The 17,791-nt window shown below is 36.5% G+C and overlaps 2 protein-coding genes across 12 annotated transcripts; both read left to right on the top strand.

Annotated features, from left to right (window-relative positions):
• The first annotated feature begins 1,544 nt into the window (after window positions 1–1,544).
• LOC105182535 (serologically defined colon cancer antigen 8 homolog) lies at window positions 1,545–6,817 on the top strand. Of its 3 annotated transcripts, none has more exons than XM_011140032.3 (9): window positions 1,545–1,914; window positions 2,028–2,165; window positions 2,340–2,673; window positions 2,789–3,569; window positions 3,629–3,867; window positions 3,955–4,066; window positions 4,274–4,391; window positions 5,961–6,037; window positions 6,184–6,817. In XM_011140032.3, exons 1-9 carry the CDS (start codon window positions 1,715–1,717, stop codon window positions 6,714–6,716), a joined length of 2,532 nt encoding a protein of 843 aa, XP_011138334.1. In that variant the 5' UTR covers window positions 1,545–1,714; the 3' UTR covers window positions 6,717–6,817. The 3 variants fall into 3 exon arrangements, with proteins under 3 accessions (XP_011138334.1, XP_011138336.1, XP_025157479.1); XM_025301694.1 differs by lacking the exon at window positions 4,274–4,391 and adding an exon at window positions 5,694–5,832 and having other exon boundaries at window positions 1,715–1,914; XM_011140034.3 differs by lacking the exons at window positions 5,961–6,037; window positions 6,184–6,817 and adding an exon at window positions 5,694–5,954.
• Window positions 6,818–7,840: 1,023 nt separating this feature from the next.
• On the top strand, window positions 7,841–16,513 carry LOC105182533 (sulfiredoxin-1). 9 transcript variants are annotated; one of them, XM_025301692.1, is made up of 8 exons: window positions 7,841–8,275; window positions 9,299–9,445; window positions 9,577–9,947; window positions 10,755–10,849; window positions 11,097–11,184; window positions 11,441–11,558; window positions 15,529–15,957; window positions 16,119–16,513. In XM_025301692.1, exons 7-8 carry the CDS (start codon window positions 15,687–15,689, stop codon window positions 16,265–16,267), a joined length of 420 nt encoding a protein of 139 aa, XP_025157477.1. In that variant the 5' UTR covers window positions 7,841–8,275; window positions 9,299–9,445; window positions 9,577–9,947; window positions 10,755–10,849; window positions 11,097–11,184; window positions 11,441–11,558; window positions 15,529–15,686; the 3' UTR covers window positions 16,268–16,513. The 9 variants fall into 9 exon arrangements, 8 of the variants coding, with proteins under 8 accessions (XP_025157477.1, XP_011138331.1, XP_025157475.1 ...); XM_011140029.3 differs by lacking the exon at window positions 9,577–9,947 and having other exon boundaries at window positions 7,845–8,275; window positions 11,171–11,352; XM_025301690.1 differs by lacking the exon at window positions 9,577–9,947 and having other exon boundaries at window positions 7,847–7,960.
• The last annotated feature ends 1,278 nt before the right edge of the window (window positions 16,514–17,791 follow it).

The raw sequence follows: 17,791 nt of genomic DNA, 5'->3' as shown, positions 1-17,791 counted from the left end.
TTAATTTTTTATTTTCAATTCTGTATTTATTATCTTTTCTGTATTATGTTATCTGTGATCGATAAACATACATATATCGAGTTTGATACATATCCATATAATATATCAAAGTTAGCCATTCGGAGTCGTCATATTGTATCCGCCATTTTGAATTTCTCAAATTTGACTCCAGATTTTTAGTCAATGACCCAGAAACTTTGGGAGTACCGAGTGTGTGCAAATCGGTTGAAAATTGGCAGAATTATTCAAAATGGACATATACAGGGTGGGGCAATAACTATTAGGCCCTTAAATATCTTCGAATCTATAAGGCCCAAAGGAAGATTTGTGTAACCAAAATTGCACGATACGAAGGGGGCTATCATATAGCGATAATAATTTTGTCCAGGTGGAGGCACTTCGGAGATACCAAGGTTGCGTTTTTTAAATGGGAACCCTAATTTTTTATTACACTGTCTTTTTCTACTTGTTAATTTGAACAACTTTTGTCTAAAACATATTTTTATTTGCCTAATATTTTTTGAGATATTTGAGGAAAACTTGATAACTTTTTCGATATTCAACTTACGATATCTCGCTAACTATTTGTCGGAAGAAAAAGTGGTATTAGACTTTCTTGCTTTACTTAGTCTCGAGAATATATTGTTACAATAGTGCGCTGATTTTTGTTAATTTGATGATTTTAAAATTTCCAAAAATCAGCAAGTTAACAAAAGTCAGGGCGCTATTGTAACAATATATTCTTGAAACTAAATAAAGCAAGAAAGTCTAGTACCACTTTTTCTTCCGACAAATAGTTAGCGAGATATCGTAAGTTAAATATTGAAAAAATTATCAAGTTTTCCTCAAATATCTCAAAAAATATTAGGCAAATAAAAAAATGTTTTAGACAAAAGTTGTTCAAATTAATTAGTAGAAAAAGACAGTGTAATAAAAAATTAGGGTTCCCATTTAAAAAATGCAAGTTGACCTTGGTATCTCCGAAGCGCCTCCACTTGGACAAAAATTATTATCGCTATATGATAGCCCCCTTCGTACCGTGCAATTTTGGTTACACAAATCTTCCTCTGGGTCTTATAGATTCGAAGATATTTAAGGTCCTAATAGTTATTGTCCCACCCTATATATGGGTCATTACCAGTGAACTAGTTAATTAATTAATTATCATCTTCAGCGAATATTGTTCCCTTGTAAACGATTCCTGCATAAAAGTTTCTTCCACAGACATCCTTCTCGTCGTCATTGTCGCCGGCGTTGTCCTCGTCTTCAACATCGTTGCACACTGTTTGATTGTTCTGTTTCCATAGGAATTCCACGGCAAGACCTGAAAAATGTCAGGAGGCGATAGCGCCGGCATTCGCCCACCTTCGCCCCGTGACTACAAAAAGTATGCTTCGCCGAGGAGTCTCATCCGCTAATAATAAATCACGGAACGTATCCCGTCGGTGATGGCACGATGGTGGTACGGTACCTGTCCCCTCTTGCAAAGGTCGGATGGTACCATCGCATGCGATCCACCACCAGGCTCCAGTTCCGCATGTTCCATTAAAAGCGCTGTTCGATTTTCTTCGTCGACTTCTGCCGACCATTGTAACATAGTCGTTGCCATGTAATCGATTGCTTGGCCGGCCGGCCGGCCGCGGTTCATTCGTGGGTTCTTACGCGAGGAGTCGGTGGTAGAGGGTCGGCGGCAGACGGTGCGAAACGCCCCAGAATGCTGACGACGAACAGCGCCTACGGTTGTCGCAATCATCCCTTCGTCGATAGCCCGACGAGTATCACGACCACTGGTAATCTCGCTACGACACGGCCGAAATTCTCGCCGAAGACTACCTCGAAGCTGAGAGCGTTGTCCGGCATCAACAATTGTGCGGATCCGGCGTGCGTCGCGCGGATGAAGCGATTGAAAAATAGGTGAAGGAAGCAACGCGTTGACATTTTAATTTTCGGTTCATTGGCCTTCGATTGCATCCTAACAGTTAGGTGTGCTTTACCGAGATCGAGCGAGAAAGATGATTATTTTGCAGGAAAACAAATGGCGCTTCAAGAATGGATTTAAGTAAGAAGAAGCCGGCGGATTACACGGAGTTGGCATACAGGGAAGCTATATCGAAACTGAAGTACTTGTTGGCTGAATCCTACGCACCCACAGCGATGTCCGGCACGTGAGTTTACGAAGTGACCGACAAGAACTTATATAATAAGTAACAAACCGTGTGGTAGGATTGAAAAAATAACGGAAGTTCGCGCGTAAATAGATAAATTTACAAAATAAAGTTCTAAGAAGACGTTGTAGCGGGATGATAAGCGACAGAGGAACATGAATGATTTTCGTGTAGAAAGCCGCAGAGCATCAGAAGCATATACAAGAACAGTAATCCACGGATTAGCGAGTCCGGAGAAGACACAGACGATCAAAGCATGATCAGCGGCAGTTTTCGCAGGAAGGACCTTGCCAGGAACACAATCTCCAATACGTTCCCCCTACTGTCGAAAAGCATTCAACCGTCGAAGGCGTATAGTAACATTGCGCTCTCCAGGGCTGATCTCCAGTCCATTCCGCCGGAGTTGACTTCTTTTATCGAACGACAGGAGGATTATATCGAGCAGCTGGAACGAGAATCTCAATACTGCCGGGACGAATTGATTAATCTGCTGAGCAAAGTCCGAGAGGTATAGTTTCGCGTTTGCAGAACTTGTTGCTTTCTGCGGATTCTAGTAAAAAAAGCAACAATTTTACTATACCTTTGTTGTCCAAATAATCGAGCAAAATAATTTTTTACCGCAGGTTGTAGCCGAAAACGAGGCGCTTCACAGCAAGAATAAAGCCGCATTGTCGAAATGCGCTCTACAGGACCACAAGGACTGCGCCGAGACGATTCACGAGTGTCGTGAACGAGATGCGGTGAACGATCACGATGCTGATAATTCGGGAAGCAAGAAGGAAAAGCCTCTTGTAGGACCCAGCATAGTCTTCGAGTCGAGAATCAGCGAATTGGAGGCGCAGTTGACGCAGACGAGGCTGGAGTTGCGGAAGGCGCAAGAGGAGAATCAAGCAAATTTGAAGCGTTTGTCCGATAGCTGTTCGCACGAAGGCAGTCCCGAGCTGCGAACCGAATTGGACAGGGCTTTGCGCGCCAAGTACGAGGCCGAGATGAAGTTGGAGGAATCGCAAAAACTGTTGTCGGTCGCAAGAGACAAGGAAACCGAGGCGACTCAGAGAGCGAAGCGCACTATGGACGACAGACAGCAGATTGAGTTTGAAAGAAACCAGAGCGAGATGGAAATACGGCGATTGAAGGACGAGCTAGAGAGACAACACGAGAAGCTGCGCGAGGCAGCCCAGGAAGCGAACAGACGTATAACCGAAGAGAGGCAGCAGCTGGAACGTCGGTACAATCAGCAAGTCGAACAACTCTCCGCGGACATCGCCTCTCACTGGGAAATCGCTAACAAATCGCAACTGGAGTCTGAGAAGCAGCGAAGAGAGATCAATGAGCTCAGAAGAGAGTTATCCCAGAAACAAACGTCCAGCGATAATCTAAAGAAAGAATTGCAGAACAAGATCTGTAAGTTACATGGTGTCCAATAGTGATTTAAACGCTGTCTAATTATCTGTCTTATTTAGCCACCCTGCAGAGTGATCTCAATCAAGCCTTGAGTGAAAAGGACGCAGCGGAACAGGAAGTATTGACCGGCAAATTGGCAGCCGAACGGAACGAACGGCAAGCCCGTCAAGAGCAGAGTAGATTGCAGACTGAGATCAATTCGTATAAGCAACGTTTGGAACGAGCGGACGCCGACCTGGTGCATTGCAGACGAGAAAATCTCAGACTGTCGGAGCAGATAGCATCTTTGGAGAAAGAGGTGCCTATTCTGGATGTAATCTCGTTTAGATAAAACCACTAACACCCATCGATACTTCTTTTTTAAATAGACTTCCTGTACTTTCAGATAAGTGTGAGCAAAATCGCTCACCCCGAGGATAGCCGTAGCCAAGTTACACCTAGATTGGAAAACGAGAAGGAACTGACTTCCATGATAATGGACATGGAAACTAAGCATGGTAAGATGTCCCATCTTAGGTATGCCTATGTTAGGTATATTGTTCAGTGAAAGGTGTTGTTGTGCATAAATTCCTTCTCTTTTTTTTTTATTTAAAAAGTAATATCTCTATGTGTGTGAGAAATCGGCATGTTGACACTATGCCTAGCATAGGCGGAGGTGAGATTAGTCAATTATCGCAACAAGCTGATGCAAGCAAATTTCGCAGCTGCTACGGTGGCGGGCCTAGAAGACGCCTTGAATAATCAGGCTACGCTCGTCTCGAGACTGACTGCCGAATGCCAATCTCTCACACAACGTTTGGAAGCTAACAATCTTAAACACAAGTATATTTTCTTGCTTTGTTTTGTCTGAAAACCCGAACGAAGCATGCAATAAGCGCGTGTATATATTTTCAATTACCAAATGTCTCTTTAGTTTAATTGGCTCAGCTGGCTTTGTTTGTCGAATGTACTGGTCTAATTTGTAGATTCTAATTAGACCAAACTGTGCAGTGTTATTAACACGTATCATTTTTACGTATATTAACCAGTTCACTGGTAATGGCCCATATATGTCCAAGAAAAGCAGTGACACTTCTGGTAATGGCCCATATATGTCTATCTTGAATAATTCTGCCAATTTTCAACCGATTTGCACACAACTCGGTACTCCCAAGGTTTTTGAGTCGCTAACTAAGAATCTGGAGTCAAATTTGAGAAATTCAAAATGGCGGATCCAATATGGCGACTTTAAATGGCTAACTTTGATATAATATTATGGATATGTATCAAACTCGGTATATGTATGTTTTATCGATCACAGATAACAAATACAGAGTCGAAATTAAAAACTAAAAATAGCGGATCCAATATGGCAGACCAATATTTTTGCTTCTAGTGATTAACGGTATTTCATTGTATGTACTTTTACTTTCGTATTAGTTGGTGGAATATCTCACGATTCTAGAATGCACCACGTGAAGGCTACAGTAGGATTTTACACTCTATTTTTCTATTTTTTGTTAATTTTTTTGTTTTTTTTATTTTTTGTTAATTTTTTTTGTTTTTTTATTTTTTGTTAATTTTTTTGTTTTTTTTATTTTTTGTTTTTTACTTTTTTATTTTTTATAGCCGTATGGAACAAATGGTATACCAGTCTTAAGTGCATAGTTAAAATAAAATAAAGTTTGAATGTCTTGAACTAATCCATTATCTGCGACCAAAAAATCATATTGAGTATAATACATTTTCATACCAAAGTTAGCCACTTAAAGCCGCCATGTTGAATCTGCCATTTTAATTTTTTTAATTTCAACTCTATTTGTTATTTATGATCAATAAAACATATATATACCGGGTTTGATACATATTTATAATATCATATCAAAGTTAGCCATTTGAAGTAGTCATTTTGGACCTGCCATTTTGAATTTTAAAATTTCGACTCGGGATTCATAATCAGCGATTCAAAAAACCTTTTATAGATAAGCTTACATATAAAATAAAATACGACATTATTCGCTCTTACCAGTTTTGACACAAAATGTTGATTTCGACTCACCAGTGAACTGGTTAAGTACATGCTTGATTAATAAATAAGGGCACTTACAATATGTATATATATCTAGGGCTATTCTGTGTTGACAGAGGGGGTCGTTGAGAGAGATGTGACGACAGTTGGGCAAACCGCTTCACCTTCGAGCAAGAAACGTACCGTTAAAGTCGATCTAAAAGTAAAAGTAATTCCGAAAAAGAAGTCAGACTCCAAAACGTCTCTATCAGCACAGTAATAGCGACGTGTTCTCTAACGAATGAGAATCGCATGCACTACGCTCCCAATATTCTCCTCCTAATAAACTAAGCACAATTTTTAACCACCTGATAATGCTTCTCTGTTTTCATATTTTACCGCAGGGAAGAAATGGCCGGCTTACAAAGCAACATAGAACATTTATCGAATAAAATACAAGGCAGCTTTGCAAGTCATGAAGGTAACAATGCGCTTTTTCCACCCCTCCTTCTCTTTCTCTTCCTCTCTCCTTCATTCCGCTTCATCTCACCCTTTTTCTGTTATTCATGCAATCTATATTATTTAATAACGCGAGCACTTTGAATATGAATGACGTTTACTTTCCAGGAGAAACTTCTATGGAAATTAACGATGGCACGCCCGCAGCTTTTCAATATAATCGTACAATGGATTCTGTAGCTCCACCGTTGTCGAATGAATTATCGACCGGTGAAAATGATCCTTCAGTTTCGCGGTTTCATCAGACATACGAAGCCGCATCTCCCGGCCAACAAATGACGGATGAAGGTTCTGAAATGTATTCGAAGAGGAATGATCAGTCGCAGGAATTGTACGGCTTATCAGACGATCAGCAGCACGCCGTAGGAAGTGACTCCGCACCGAACACAATCGAAACCACGGGAATATATCAACATCAAAAGGACACTCACAGTGATGAACGAGAGTATACTGCGAACGATCCGAACATGGATACTTATATGACAGAGCAAGATTATAATCAATATAGTGGCTATAATACCTCGCAGTATCATGAGGACCAATATGTCAATAACGAACAATTCGATATTACAGCGGAGCCAATGGAAGATAATCAAACTGTCTCTAACATGACCGGACCTAATACCGAAATCTTGCACTAACATACTTTGTGTTAACAACATACATGCATAAGTAATATAATATTTGTGAACATGTATCCAGATATACGCAAAATACAAAACAATAAATAAACCGAAGTGATCACTCTTGTTTTAAATTATTTAAAAATTGCTTCTACAAATGTACACTTTTGCCATAAGTCTTTTTTGTAATATTGCACAATTCTACAATTATAATTTTAAGTTTATATTTTTCATTTAATAAGACATCGATTTTATATATCGATAATATGAGATTACATTTTTTATATAAACTTCTTTTAGTACAAAATCTAAGTTTCTATTATAAGAGGCGATTTAAATCAACGACTTCTATTTATATGATACTTAGAACAACTATATAATTTTTCTATTATGCAGGATGGACTGAGTTTGGAAAATATAAAGGCTTAAGATTATAAATTTACCTCCTTAAACACACACATGTATATCTATGATATCTTTTATATACAGGGTATATAAAAAGTCCCGGGACCCCTGAATATCTTAGAGGGGTTACGTTTTAGAAAAAAATGTTAAATGAATGTTGTAGGATTTCAAGAGGTCTATCTATTAGTTTTATCAGTTTGACTTTGAGTGGCGTTGCCAAGGTCAGATCAAGGTCAACTTAACTTTTTTAAATAGAAACTCCCTTTTTTATTATCATCTTTTTCTACCAATTAATTTCATCAATTTTTGTCTGAAACATTTTTTTATTTGTCTAATATGTTTTGAGATATTCAAGGAAAACTCGGTAACTTTTTCAATATTTAACTTACAATATCTCTCTAACTATTTGTCGGAAGAAAAAATAGTACTAGATTTTTTTATTCTATTTGGTCTCAAAAATATATTGTTACAGTAGCGCCCTGACTTTTGCTAATTTGATGATTTTGAAATTTTCAAAGGTCGATAAGTTTGATAAGTAAGATTAACAAAAGATAAGGCATTATTGTAACAATGCCCAGCAAACACAGAATATAACTGTTATATAACATAGGAGTAACATGTAATATAACATATGTTATACTGTAGGAAATAATTTTCCACGGTCTTTAAAAGTATTAAAGCGGTTGGTACTGGCCGGCGCGTGAATGTAAGTCGGACTTTAACCAAACAAGGGTGGTAACCCTGCGCTATGTAAAAGAAGGGTTATTGGTAAGACGAGAGTTGTTAAGAGAAATTCAAAGAGGAACGGTCGAAAGATTCGAAAAGCGCGAGGCGAATGATAAGAGTCGCAAATACATGTGAGTTACGAGCGCGTAGTTGTAACCGAGTGAATGTTAAGAATCACGAGGTCTGTGCGATATATCGGAACGGGATATTTGTGAGCCCGGAATTTAACTGACGCTTTAGAAATGATACACCCGGCGATGATTTGTATGTAACGATCTACCGGTGACTTCCGGTCATGTAACATTTGTGTTCGTATAACAAAGCCTGTGCTGTGAATATCTCGAAGCAGTGATACTATTCTTAGTCCGAATAAAGCCATTCTGTGATTATCAAAATCTCAGAGCTGGAGATAAAGAAATATCTTACAATACTCTAGTTATATTGAGGTTATATAATTTGGTTTCATAGTTGTAATATAATTCTGTTATATACCTGTTGCACTGTTTTGTTATAAACTAGAGATAACATTATAATAATAATATAATAGTAATGTATAGTATAGTAACACGTTATATAACAATAATTATGTTTATATTACATTGATGTTATACAACACAACTATTCATGCAATCCATTAAAAGCTGCAAATGCTTTCTATTGCGAATAAGGGTGCATTCCGATAGAGAAAGAAATAGCAAAGCGGAACAGTAACAAATAAAAGAAATGGTGGAAAGCTAATCAATCAGAAATTCTGTTCCGCTTTTTTGTAGATGCTTTATTTTGTAGTTCTATGTTTTTATATATTTTCAATGCCTTTGTCGCGCTTAAGCAGACCATATTACCTACTTTTATTGAAGTTTATAATGCACATTTATATGCATACTGGTATGTATATTCCCACAAAAAAATACATCAAATCCACGTGGAACATGGATTTGATATATTTTTTACATTCGTTGCATTCACGTGGAATCCACAAAACTAAATGGATTTCACATGGACACAATAACGTTCCTATTTTCGTGGAGATATCCGCATTTATACTATCTAAACGTTTAAGAACGCTTGTATATTATACAAAACTCACACAGAGAAAAATTTCTTTAGGTTTAATATTTTTACTTGTTCGATTTTGAGTTGTTTCATTAAAATATATTTTTACAATATTATTTTTAGAAATAAAAACTCTATTTCATTGAAGAAAACCATATTGATAAAAAGCAGGATTTGAGATAATATTTTTCAAAAGTTTTTTTTAGACTTAGTAATTAAAATTTTTTATTTAAACTTGAATTTGTTTCAAACCATTTCTTTGTGGGTTAATCATTACAATACTTTATTATTAGTAATTTTGAAATGGTCTATACTGATATTCGTCGTATATCGAATGTTGTTGCGTTGTTTTAATTTTTGACATGAAAAGTTATAATGTTCTGTGAACACTATAAGAATACATTATATAAGCACAGGTCACAAGAACATCGTTGGAGTCATTGGAATAATTACACGTGCCACTCGATTGTCAGCGTAAGCAAAGCCTAGCGTGGTTAACACATGGAGGGGTGACCGCTTGGAATCGAAGCTATCGACGGACGCAAGACGCGAGAAAATTAGAAGTAAATTTTTTATATAGCAATAATATTACAGTTATATAACAGCTATATAACATTTTAGTAATGTGATATTTCTGTTATATAACTGCAACTTTCTATGAGTGGGAAATTACAACTAATATGTATATTCCCAGATAGCCAAATCTGCGCAAACAGATTTCGAACAGATCTTGGTATAATTTTTGACGGCAAAAAAGAAACAAATTTAACACAGAATCTATTTATCTGACCATGTCGACAAACTGTTGCCAAAAATGTGACAAAGCTTGATGACAGGCAATCCGAGCAGATTGGCGGCAGAAATTAAACAGAGTCTGTTACGATATAATAGCAAATTGACAGCAGAAAGCGTGCAGAGTCTGCGCACATAACCTGGTAACAGATTGACGGCAGAAAGCGCGCAGATTCTACATATATAACCTGACAACAATTTGACAGCAGAAAGCGCGCAGATTCTGCGCACATAACCTGACAGTAGTTTGACGGCAGAAAGCAAGCAAAACGTGTTCGTTAATAGCTCACTTAAACAGCCATTTAAATTGTCCCTGACATATACTACTATTGATAATATTTATTTGTCTTTTTAATATAAAGAGAAAGAAACTGTAATGCAGTGAAAAGAATTTTATTTTTATTATAATTTTTATTATTAAAAGTACATAACACAATATATTGTAAAATGGCCGTAATAAGAAATACAATTACAATGAAATTATAATAAAATTTTAATTTTAAATGCAATTTTATTTGTGCTTCCATCGCTGACTCGGTAACTGTAGATCAGTAGTGAATATTAAGATGTTGCCTAGATTATCCTTGTCACCATAGCTTGGCATCAATGATTAATTTCTGTAAGCAAAGATTTCAATTAATCCTTCATATGTTGATATTATAAAATATCATGGATAAAATATCATGTTGCACTGAAAACTGCAGGTTTATGTAACACGCAATATGGTTTGCGTGACAATAGAAATTGGCACTCACAAGTACCGTGTATTGTTTTTTCATTGCGCAGAGGCTTCCCAGTTTGAGCAAATTGGGTCCCAGCAGACACAGTATAACTTATATAACTGTTAGTTATAATTTTTTATTCAACATTTATACTGAATAAAAGATTACAAGTAACAGTTTTATAACTATAATTTTGTGTTTGCTGGGATGGCATTAAAAAGTGCCGATTTGTCTATATCATTTCTTTTCTCTCTCTCTCTCTCTTTCCCTCCTTATCTCTTTTCTCTCCATTTATCCGCTTGTCCTATTTTTGTCAGTGGTTGCTCTTGCTTATCTTTGGTCCAATGGTCCTCCACAGGCATTGTTTCCAGACGCGATGATAGCTCACCCTCCTGTACCGAGACATCCGCATACTACTCTGCAACTCAGTGAAATCTATATTAAGATGAGCAGGTATGTTATATGTCGAATATGATAGGTCATTGTGCGATATATCATTGTGCTATATGTGCTGTGTAGATGTGTGAAAATATTTTACGCAACTTCGCTATGTATTATGACAGCCACAACATAATTTATTATTTCAAAGGAATTCTCTTCCTCATTCTCACTATCCGAATCTGTCAATGTGTTATTCCAAAAAGGCATTCTATAACATTTTGCACGAACATTTTCTATACTAACATTGAATAAATCGCAGCCTAAGTTGCCACACTGAAAAATCTGGAAAGCTGAGGATGCCAAGCCAATATTATAAAAATTATTAATTTCTAGAAACTTTCGAACTTGTAAGTAATAAGAGTTATTGTTGACGATAATATTGAAGACAATACAGATTGACCCATCATGCAATATGCAGCAATTATCACGGTCGTATATTGTTAACATCATATAAACAGATCAAAGACCATAACAATAAATCGGGGAACTCAAGAAAAACGTGGGAATTCTTTGATGTATGGGGATTTACATTCTGTATTCTTTAATATTATAAATATTTTTATGTATATTTATGTAAAACAATGACAATTTATACTTTTATAGGATATGAATGATTTATTTGGCGCAAAACCATGGGTTCAGCCAGTAGCAGTAGTTAGTAATACGGATGAATCGGAAGAGGCATCAAATCACCAGAGTACAGGAAGAGAGATAAATAAAGGTATATATATGTTTAATTGCTCCATATACAGAGTGTCCGGAATGTGATCATTAATATTTTGTGTACTGGTAGATTGGGTGTAGCCGAGAAGAAAAGTCATGTACTATAATGTCAAATTGGCAATAGTTATCGAGTTATTAATTGAAACATGTGAGCCAATGAGTGCGTAGAGAGCGCTGGGCGTCCGCCTCTTGTCGCTTACGGTTGCCTCTCGCCCCGCGAGGTAAGCCATCTTCTTATACACAGAGCCCGTCCTGTTGCTTTCTCGTGCGCTCATTCGTTTACACATTTTAATTAATTACAGAATAAATATTGAAAAAATTGTAAAATGGCACAAGACTTTTTTAATTATTTTAACGAGTTCTACCAATACACAAAATATTAATGATCACATTCCGGACACCCTGTATATGTATATACAGAATGTTTGAAAGCTTATCATGAAGACGAAAGTTGGAGATAGATTAGGTGTAACCGAGAAGAAAAATCATGTACCATAATATCAAATTGGCAATAGTTATCGAGTTATTAATTGAAACATGTGAGCCAATGAGCGCGTAGAGAGCGCTGGGCGGCCGTCTCTTGTCGCTTGCGCTCGCCCGCTCGTCGTTCGCGCTCGCTCGCTCCACGTCGCGCGCGCTTGCTTCTTATTGCTTACAGTTGCCCCTTGCCGCGCGCGCTCGTCTATCGACGCTCGTTGACTCCGCCTATACCAAATGTCTACGTGCTTACCGCGGCCGCCCAGCGCTCTTTACGGGTTCATTGGCTCACATGTTTCAATTAATAACTCGATAACTATTGCCAATTTGATATTATGGTACATGACTTTTCTTCTCGGCTACACCTAATCTATTCTCAACTTTCATCTGCATGATAAGCTTTCAAACACCCTGTATATACTCACTCCAAAAAAAAGCGGTACACTTAAAATGTGGGAAAAATTTACCAAACTTCAAATGATCATAACTCGGTAAATAATAAAGATAGAAAGGTCTTTAATACTTAATACTAATGTATCAGGTCAATCGGAAAATTCCGTCCGTTTCTTGCAAAACGTATGGCTTTATTTAAGAAACAAAATGAAAAAGTATATCAATCAAAGTATTGTCCATCGTTAGCGATGACTTTTTCCCATCTTTCGGTCAGCAAGCGAATTCCGCGGCGAAAGAATGACTCATCTTTGGAGGCTATCTAATCAGAGACCCATTTCTCGACGTCTTCATAAAAATTGAAGCATTCGTCAGCAAGTGGGTGCCCCTTCCGACTACCATTTGTTTCGACCGAAACAAGTGGTAGTCGGAAGGGGCACAGTTTGGTGAATAAGCCGCATGGGGTAACACTTCCCAGCGAAGTGCTTCTAACGTTTCCTTGATAGATTTTGTGATGTGAGGGCAGACAGATTTTGTGATGTGATGTAAGCGTTGTCATAAAGCAAAATCACTTTATGCTGTCTCGTTTCATATTCTAGTAGTTTTTCGTGCAATGGTCGGCTCAAACGGATCATTCGTTCTCTGTAGAGATCCCTTATGACTGTTTGATCATTTTTCAACAGCTCATGGTACAGCATACCCTTCTGATCCTACCAAATACAGAGCATTGCCTTCTTTCCATGGATATTCCGCTTTGGCGTCGATGTTGAGGGTTGGTCGGGATAGCAAATAGTTTTTCGACGGTTGGGGTTGTCCAAATAAATCCATTTTTTATCCCCAGCGATGATACGATGTAAAATCCCTTTCTTTGTTGCTTAGCAAGCAGAATTTCGCAGGTGGTTTTTCGCCTTTCAATGTCTCTTGGCTTCAGTTCATATGGGACCCATTTTCCTTCCTTGTAAATCTTTCTTAAGGCTCTCAAATGATCAGAAATGACAGATTGAGCACAATTTAATGTTTCTGCAAGTTGCTTTTGCGTTTGACATGAGTCTTCGTCCACTAATGTCTGCAATTCTTCGAATACTCTTGGCCGTCCAGAACGCTCTTTGTCTTCTACATCAAAATCACCACTTTTAAAGCGTCGAAACCATTCTCTGCATGTTTTATCGGAAGAAGCATTATCATCATAAACTTCTACAAGCATTCGATGAGCTTCAGCTGCAATTTTCTTCCAATTGAAGCAAAAGATTAACACTTCGCGCAAATGACGTTTGTTTGGCTCAAATTTCGACATTTTCGATGCAGTGAAAAACAATGTTATTGATGCAAACGTATACTTTTATATACTGAATGTTATTGACAGATGTCAAAACAAACTATTAAGCTTTAGACATTACAGGTTAACGACAGTTCTAGCTATAGCTACTCGTCACTAAACGGTCGGAACTTCCGATTTACCTAATATAATACTAATACTAATGTATAATACTTAATTAAACATTATTTATATTTATACCAGTTCAGCTAATTTTAGAAATTAGCTGTAATTGTCGTTAAAGATAATTCATTTCTATTTAGTATATTGCAAAAAGGATTTTATCATAAATATATGCACTATTTTTAATATTACATTAGGTAAAGCATGTGTACGCTTTTTTCCGGTTAATCACTAGAAATACCGAGTTATATTTGACCGTTTCGATGTTTTAATTTAGTATATTGTTTTTGTATGGTAAAAGTATGACTTTAAAATTTCCTGAGTTGTTAACGCACGACTTGTATATGCTGTTTCTTTATTGTGATATAAACAATTTTTTCTATTTATTCTACCTTTAACTGGACCTACTATTAAGGAGAATATTAATTAAAAAATCGAAATGGTCATAAATTATTTGGTATTTTTAGTGTCTTTTTCTTTTTCTATGTTCTTTTCTCTATCCTTTATTCTGTCCTCTGTCTTCTGTTCTCTATCCTTTAATTTTCTATATTTTACGTCTATGCTTTTGTATTTATTTTGTCTATCCTTTCTATTTATTCTCTCGTCTATCTATATTCTTAGAAAATGTAAAAAAGTATGTTCATTTTTAATATGTGTATATCAAAATTATTCTATATATAAAATAGTTATAATAGAGAAAACATTTTTTTCATTTACATTTACATGAAAACATACATTTATGTTTTCTTATTGACGGAAGAGACCACCATCTTCTCGCGGTTTCCGTTGAGCAACAATATGTACGTTATTATTTACAAAATAAATGTGCAATAGGTTAATGCATATAATCGCAAAATTACTTTTATGCATTCTATATATTTCATTATATTTATTTGTTTAGCACATTACAGAGTGTAGTGTTAGAATAATTTTAAAATTAAATTACATAATTCATTTTTATTTTTCTTGTGTGCTAATGATAAATTATCTCTTAAATTAACATAAGTTTTTTTCCGTAACATAAGATTATTGTTTTGCGAAAAAGACGTACATGTTGGCCAAGAGTGAATTATTCAAATTATTGCTCTCTCTCTCTCTCTCTCTCTCTCTCTCTCTCTCTCTCTCTCTCTCTCTCTCTCTTCCTCTCTCTTCCTCTCTCTTCCTCTCTCTTCCCCTCTCGCCCGCGCGAAAATATCGTCGGCGAATCAACGCGTATTTTGAAGCTAACGGTGTGTTATAGCTATAGCTAAGAAAGAAATCGCGTAAACCGCGCTTTCCTTTTCTGCTGCCCGAAGCTTGCCGGACGCACACGGACACGGCTCACACGTGCATATGTTCCCCCTCCATATACGCGGGCTTGCGAGCAATGCAGCGAATCTGGCAGCTCTGATTTATGAAAAATTATAATTCTTCGATATTTATTGTTGACACGCACCATATCTGTCGAAAAGGTTTCACAAACTGAAGCCCTTTGCACAATGCCAGGCAACAGGCAATAAGAATAAAAATAGACCAATCACAATAGATTATTCTTGTAATAGTCGATTGTAATTGGTCTATTTTTATTCTTATTGCTTGTTATCTGGCATTGTGCAAGGGGCCTAACAAACTTACTAGTTAAACAGTGTTACTAATCTACAGAAATTAAAATTATGTCGTTTAGAGGTTTTCGTTCGTACCAATACTATCCCCTCCACTTTTCGGGAAAATGAAGCTTAACCCCATTCTTCGCACTCGCAACTGGATGTTTGCAAACTATTCTGGACCGGGCTTAAGAGTACTTCCCAGAGCGCAACCAACGTAACTTCATAATATCAACAGATGTTAACGAGCAGTTTATGTGCGTATAAAATCGCTGATTTCTGCAAAACTATTATCAAAATGATACGTAGAAGTGCATGTCAAATAGCCAGTTCAATACATTCAAGTATTAATGTAGAAATACACGAAATTCCATTGAATGAACTTATCAGACCGTTTCCGCCCGAGGTAAACGAGGAGAAAGTTCAAAGTTTAATGAATGCATTGATAAATATCGAGACAGAACAGACAGTACCGCCCATCGATGTCTTATGGATTAAAGGAACTGAAGGTAATAGATTTCAGAAAAATGGTTTCTAGTTTTGTATAGTAAATTTTATAATTATTAAATTTGTATACATACACGTTAACTTCTAAATCTGTAAGTGTGCATATGTAATTAAATGAAATCGTCAGACAGCTGTATAACAAAACTTAATTTTGACTATTTAGGTGGTAATTATTATTATTCTTTTGGTGGTTGTCATCGTTATGCTGCTCATCAACGATTAGGTAAAACGTGCATTAAAGCCAAAATAATACAATCAACATTGAAAGATTTACGATATTATTTGGGAAATTCTACTCCGAATTTGAAATAACTTGTAAACACATTATTGATTGAAATAACTTGTAAACCCATTTATTGTATCATCTATGTATATTTTACATATCATGCACATGTATAAAAATTTGTGTGTCTAATCACCATATATGTGATGTATAAAAATTTATACTATACACTATTGTTCACATAAAAATGGATAGAATAAAATATAAGATATTTTTACTTGTAACTTGTTACATCATGACATGAATGTTATTCAAAAAGTTATATCAATATCTGTTACAATATATATATTATGTATATGGTAATATATCAAATAACTACAACTTTTTTTCTCAATATTCTCTCTAAACTTTTTTCTTCTTTCTCCTACATTTGCCTTATGAAGGTACATTATAAAGTGAGTAAAATATTTATTACAAACATTCTTTTATATATTTATTGTATAAATTGTTATCACTATCTTACAAGAAGATATAGTCATGCTGGAATTTATTCAGCATCAAACAATAGGCCCTAACAGAAATATCAAAATAATTTGAAGTTAGAATATTTTGTACAACATTTTATAATCATTTGTAATTACATTACAATGTAATTTGTATTTACTGTCCAATTTAAGGCTTTGTTATGTCATTCTCAAAAATGTGGTATAATCAATTAGATATCAATTAAAATATATTTCTTTTTAACCACTGATGAAGGCCAAATACAGGGCTGAAACATTTGTGTTTTCTATATAGCTATAGATAGTTTTTTGTAGAAATAAATCGTTGTAATATTAATATCATATTAACATCATGTGCAGGCTCAAATTGGCCATTCTAGGTCAATCGGAAAGTTCCGTCCGTTTTCTTGCAAAACATATGGCTTTATTTACGAAAATGAAAAAGTACATCAGTCAAAATATTGTCCATCGTTAGCGATGACTTTTTTCCATCTTTCGGTCAGCAAGCGAATTCCGCGGCGAAAGAATGACTCATCTTTGGAGGCTATCTAATCAGAGACCCATTTCTCGACGTCTTCATAAAAATTGAAGCATTCGTCAGCAAGTGGGTGCGCTATCGACCGAAACAAGTGGTAGTCGGAAGGGGCACAGTTTGGTGAATAAGCCGCATGGGGTAACACTTCCCAGCGAAGTGCTTCTAACGTTTCCTTAATAGATTTTGTGATGTGAGGCCAGACAGATTTTGTGATGTGATGTAAACGTTGTCATAAAGCAAAATCACTTTATGCTGTCTCGTTTCATATTCTAGTAATTTTTCGTGCAATGGTCGGCTCAAACGGATCATTCGTTCTCTATAGAGATCCCCTGTGACTGTTTGACCATTTTTCAACAGCTCATGGTACAGCATACCCCTCTGATCCTACCAAATACAGAGCATTGCCTTCTTTCCGTGGATGTTCCGCTTTGGCGTCGATGTTGAGGGTTGGCCGGGATAGCAAATAGTTTTTCGACGGTTGGGGTTGTCCAAATAAATCCATTTTTCATCCCCAGTGATGATACGATGTAAAATCCCTTTCTTTGTTGCCTAGCAAGCAGAATTTCACAGGTGGT

This window comes from Harpegnathos saltator, unplaced genomic scaffold (genome assembly GCF_003227715.2).
Source record: "Harpegnathos saltator strain DR-91 unplaced genomic scaffold, Hsal_v8.6 scaffold441, whole genome shotgun sequence".
NCBI classification, from domain to species: domain Eukaryota; kingdom Metazoa; phylum Arthropoda; class Insecta; order Hymenoptera; family Formicidae; genus Harpegnathos; species Harpegnathos saltator.
Note: the sequence above shows the minus strand (reverse complement) of the source record. Positions and strands in the feature narration are given on the sequence as shown.

Bases quoted from the DNA above. Each gene is read 5' to 3' on its own strand.
- LOC105182535 (XM_025301694.1), top strand. From the start codon at position 1,715: ATGCTGACGACGAACAGCGCCTACGGTTGTCGCAATCATCCCTTCGTC. The intron at 3,570-3,628 runs GTAAGTTACATG...TGTCTTATTTAG, and splicing joins AGAATTGCAGAACAAGATCT to CCACCCTGCAGAGTGATCTC. The intron at 5,833-5,960 runs GTAATAGCGACG...ATTTTACCGCAG, and splicing joins AAAACGTCTCTATCAGCACA to GGAAGAAATGGCCGGCTTAC.
- LOC105182533 (XM_025301692.1), top strand. From the start codon at position 15,687: ATGTTAACGAGCAGTTTATGTGCGTATAAAATCGCTGATTTCTGCAAA. The intron at 15,958-16,118 runs GTAATAGATTTC...TTGACTATTTAG, and splicing joins ATGGATTAAAGGAACTGAAG to GTGGTAATTATTATTATTCT.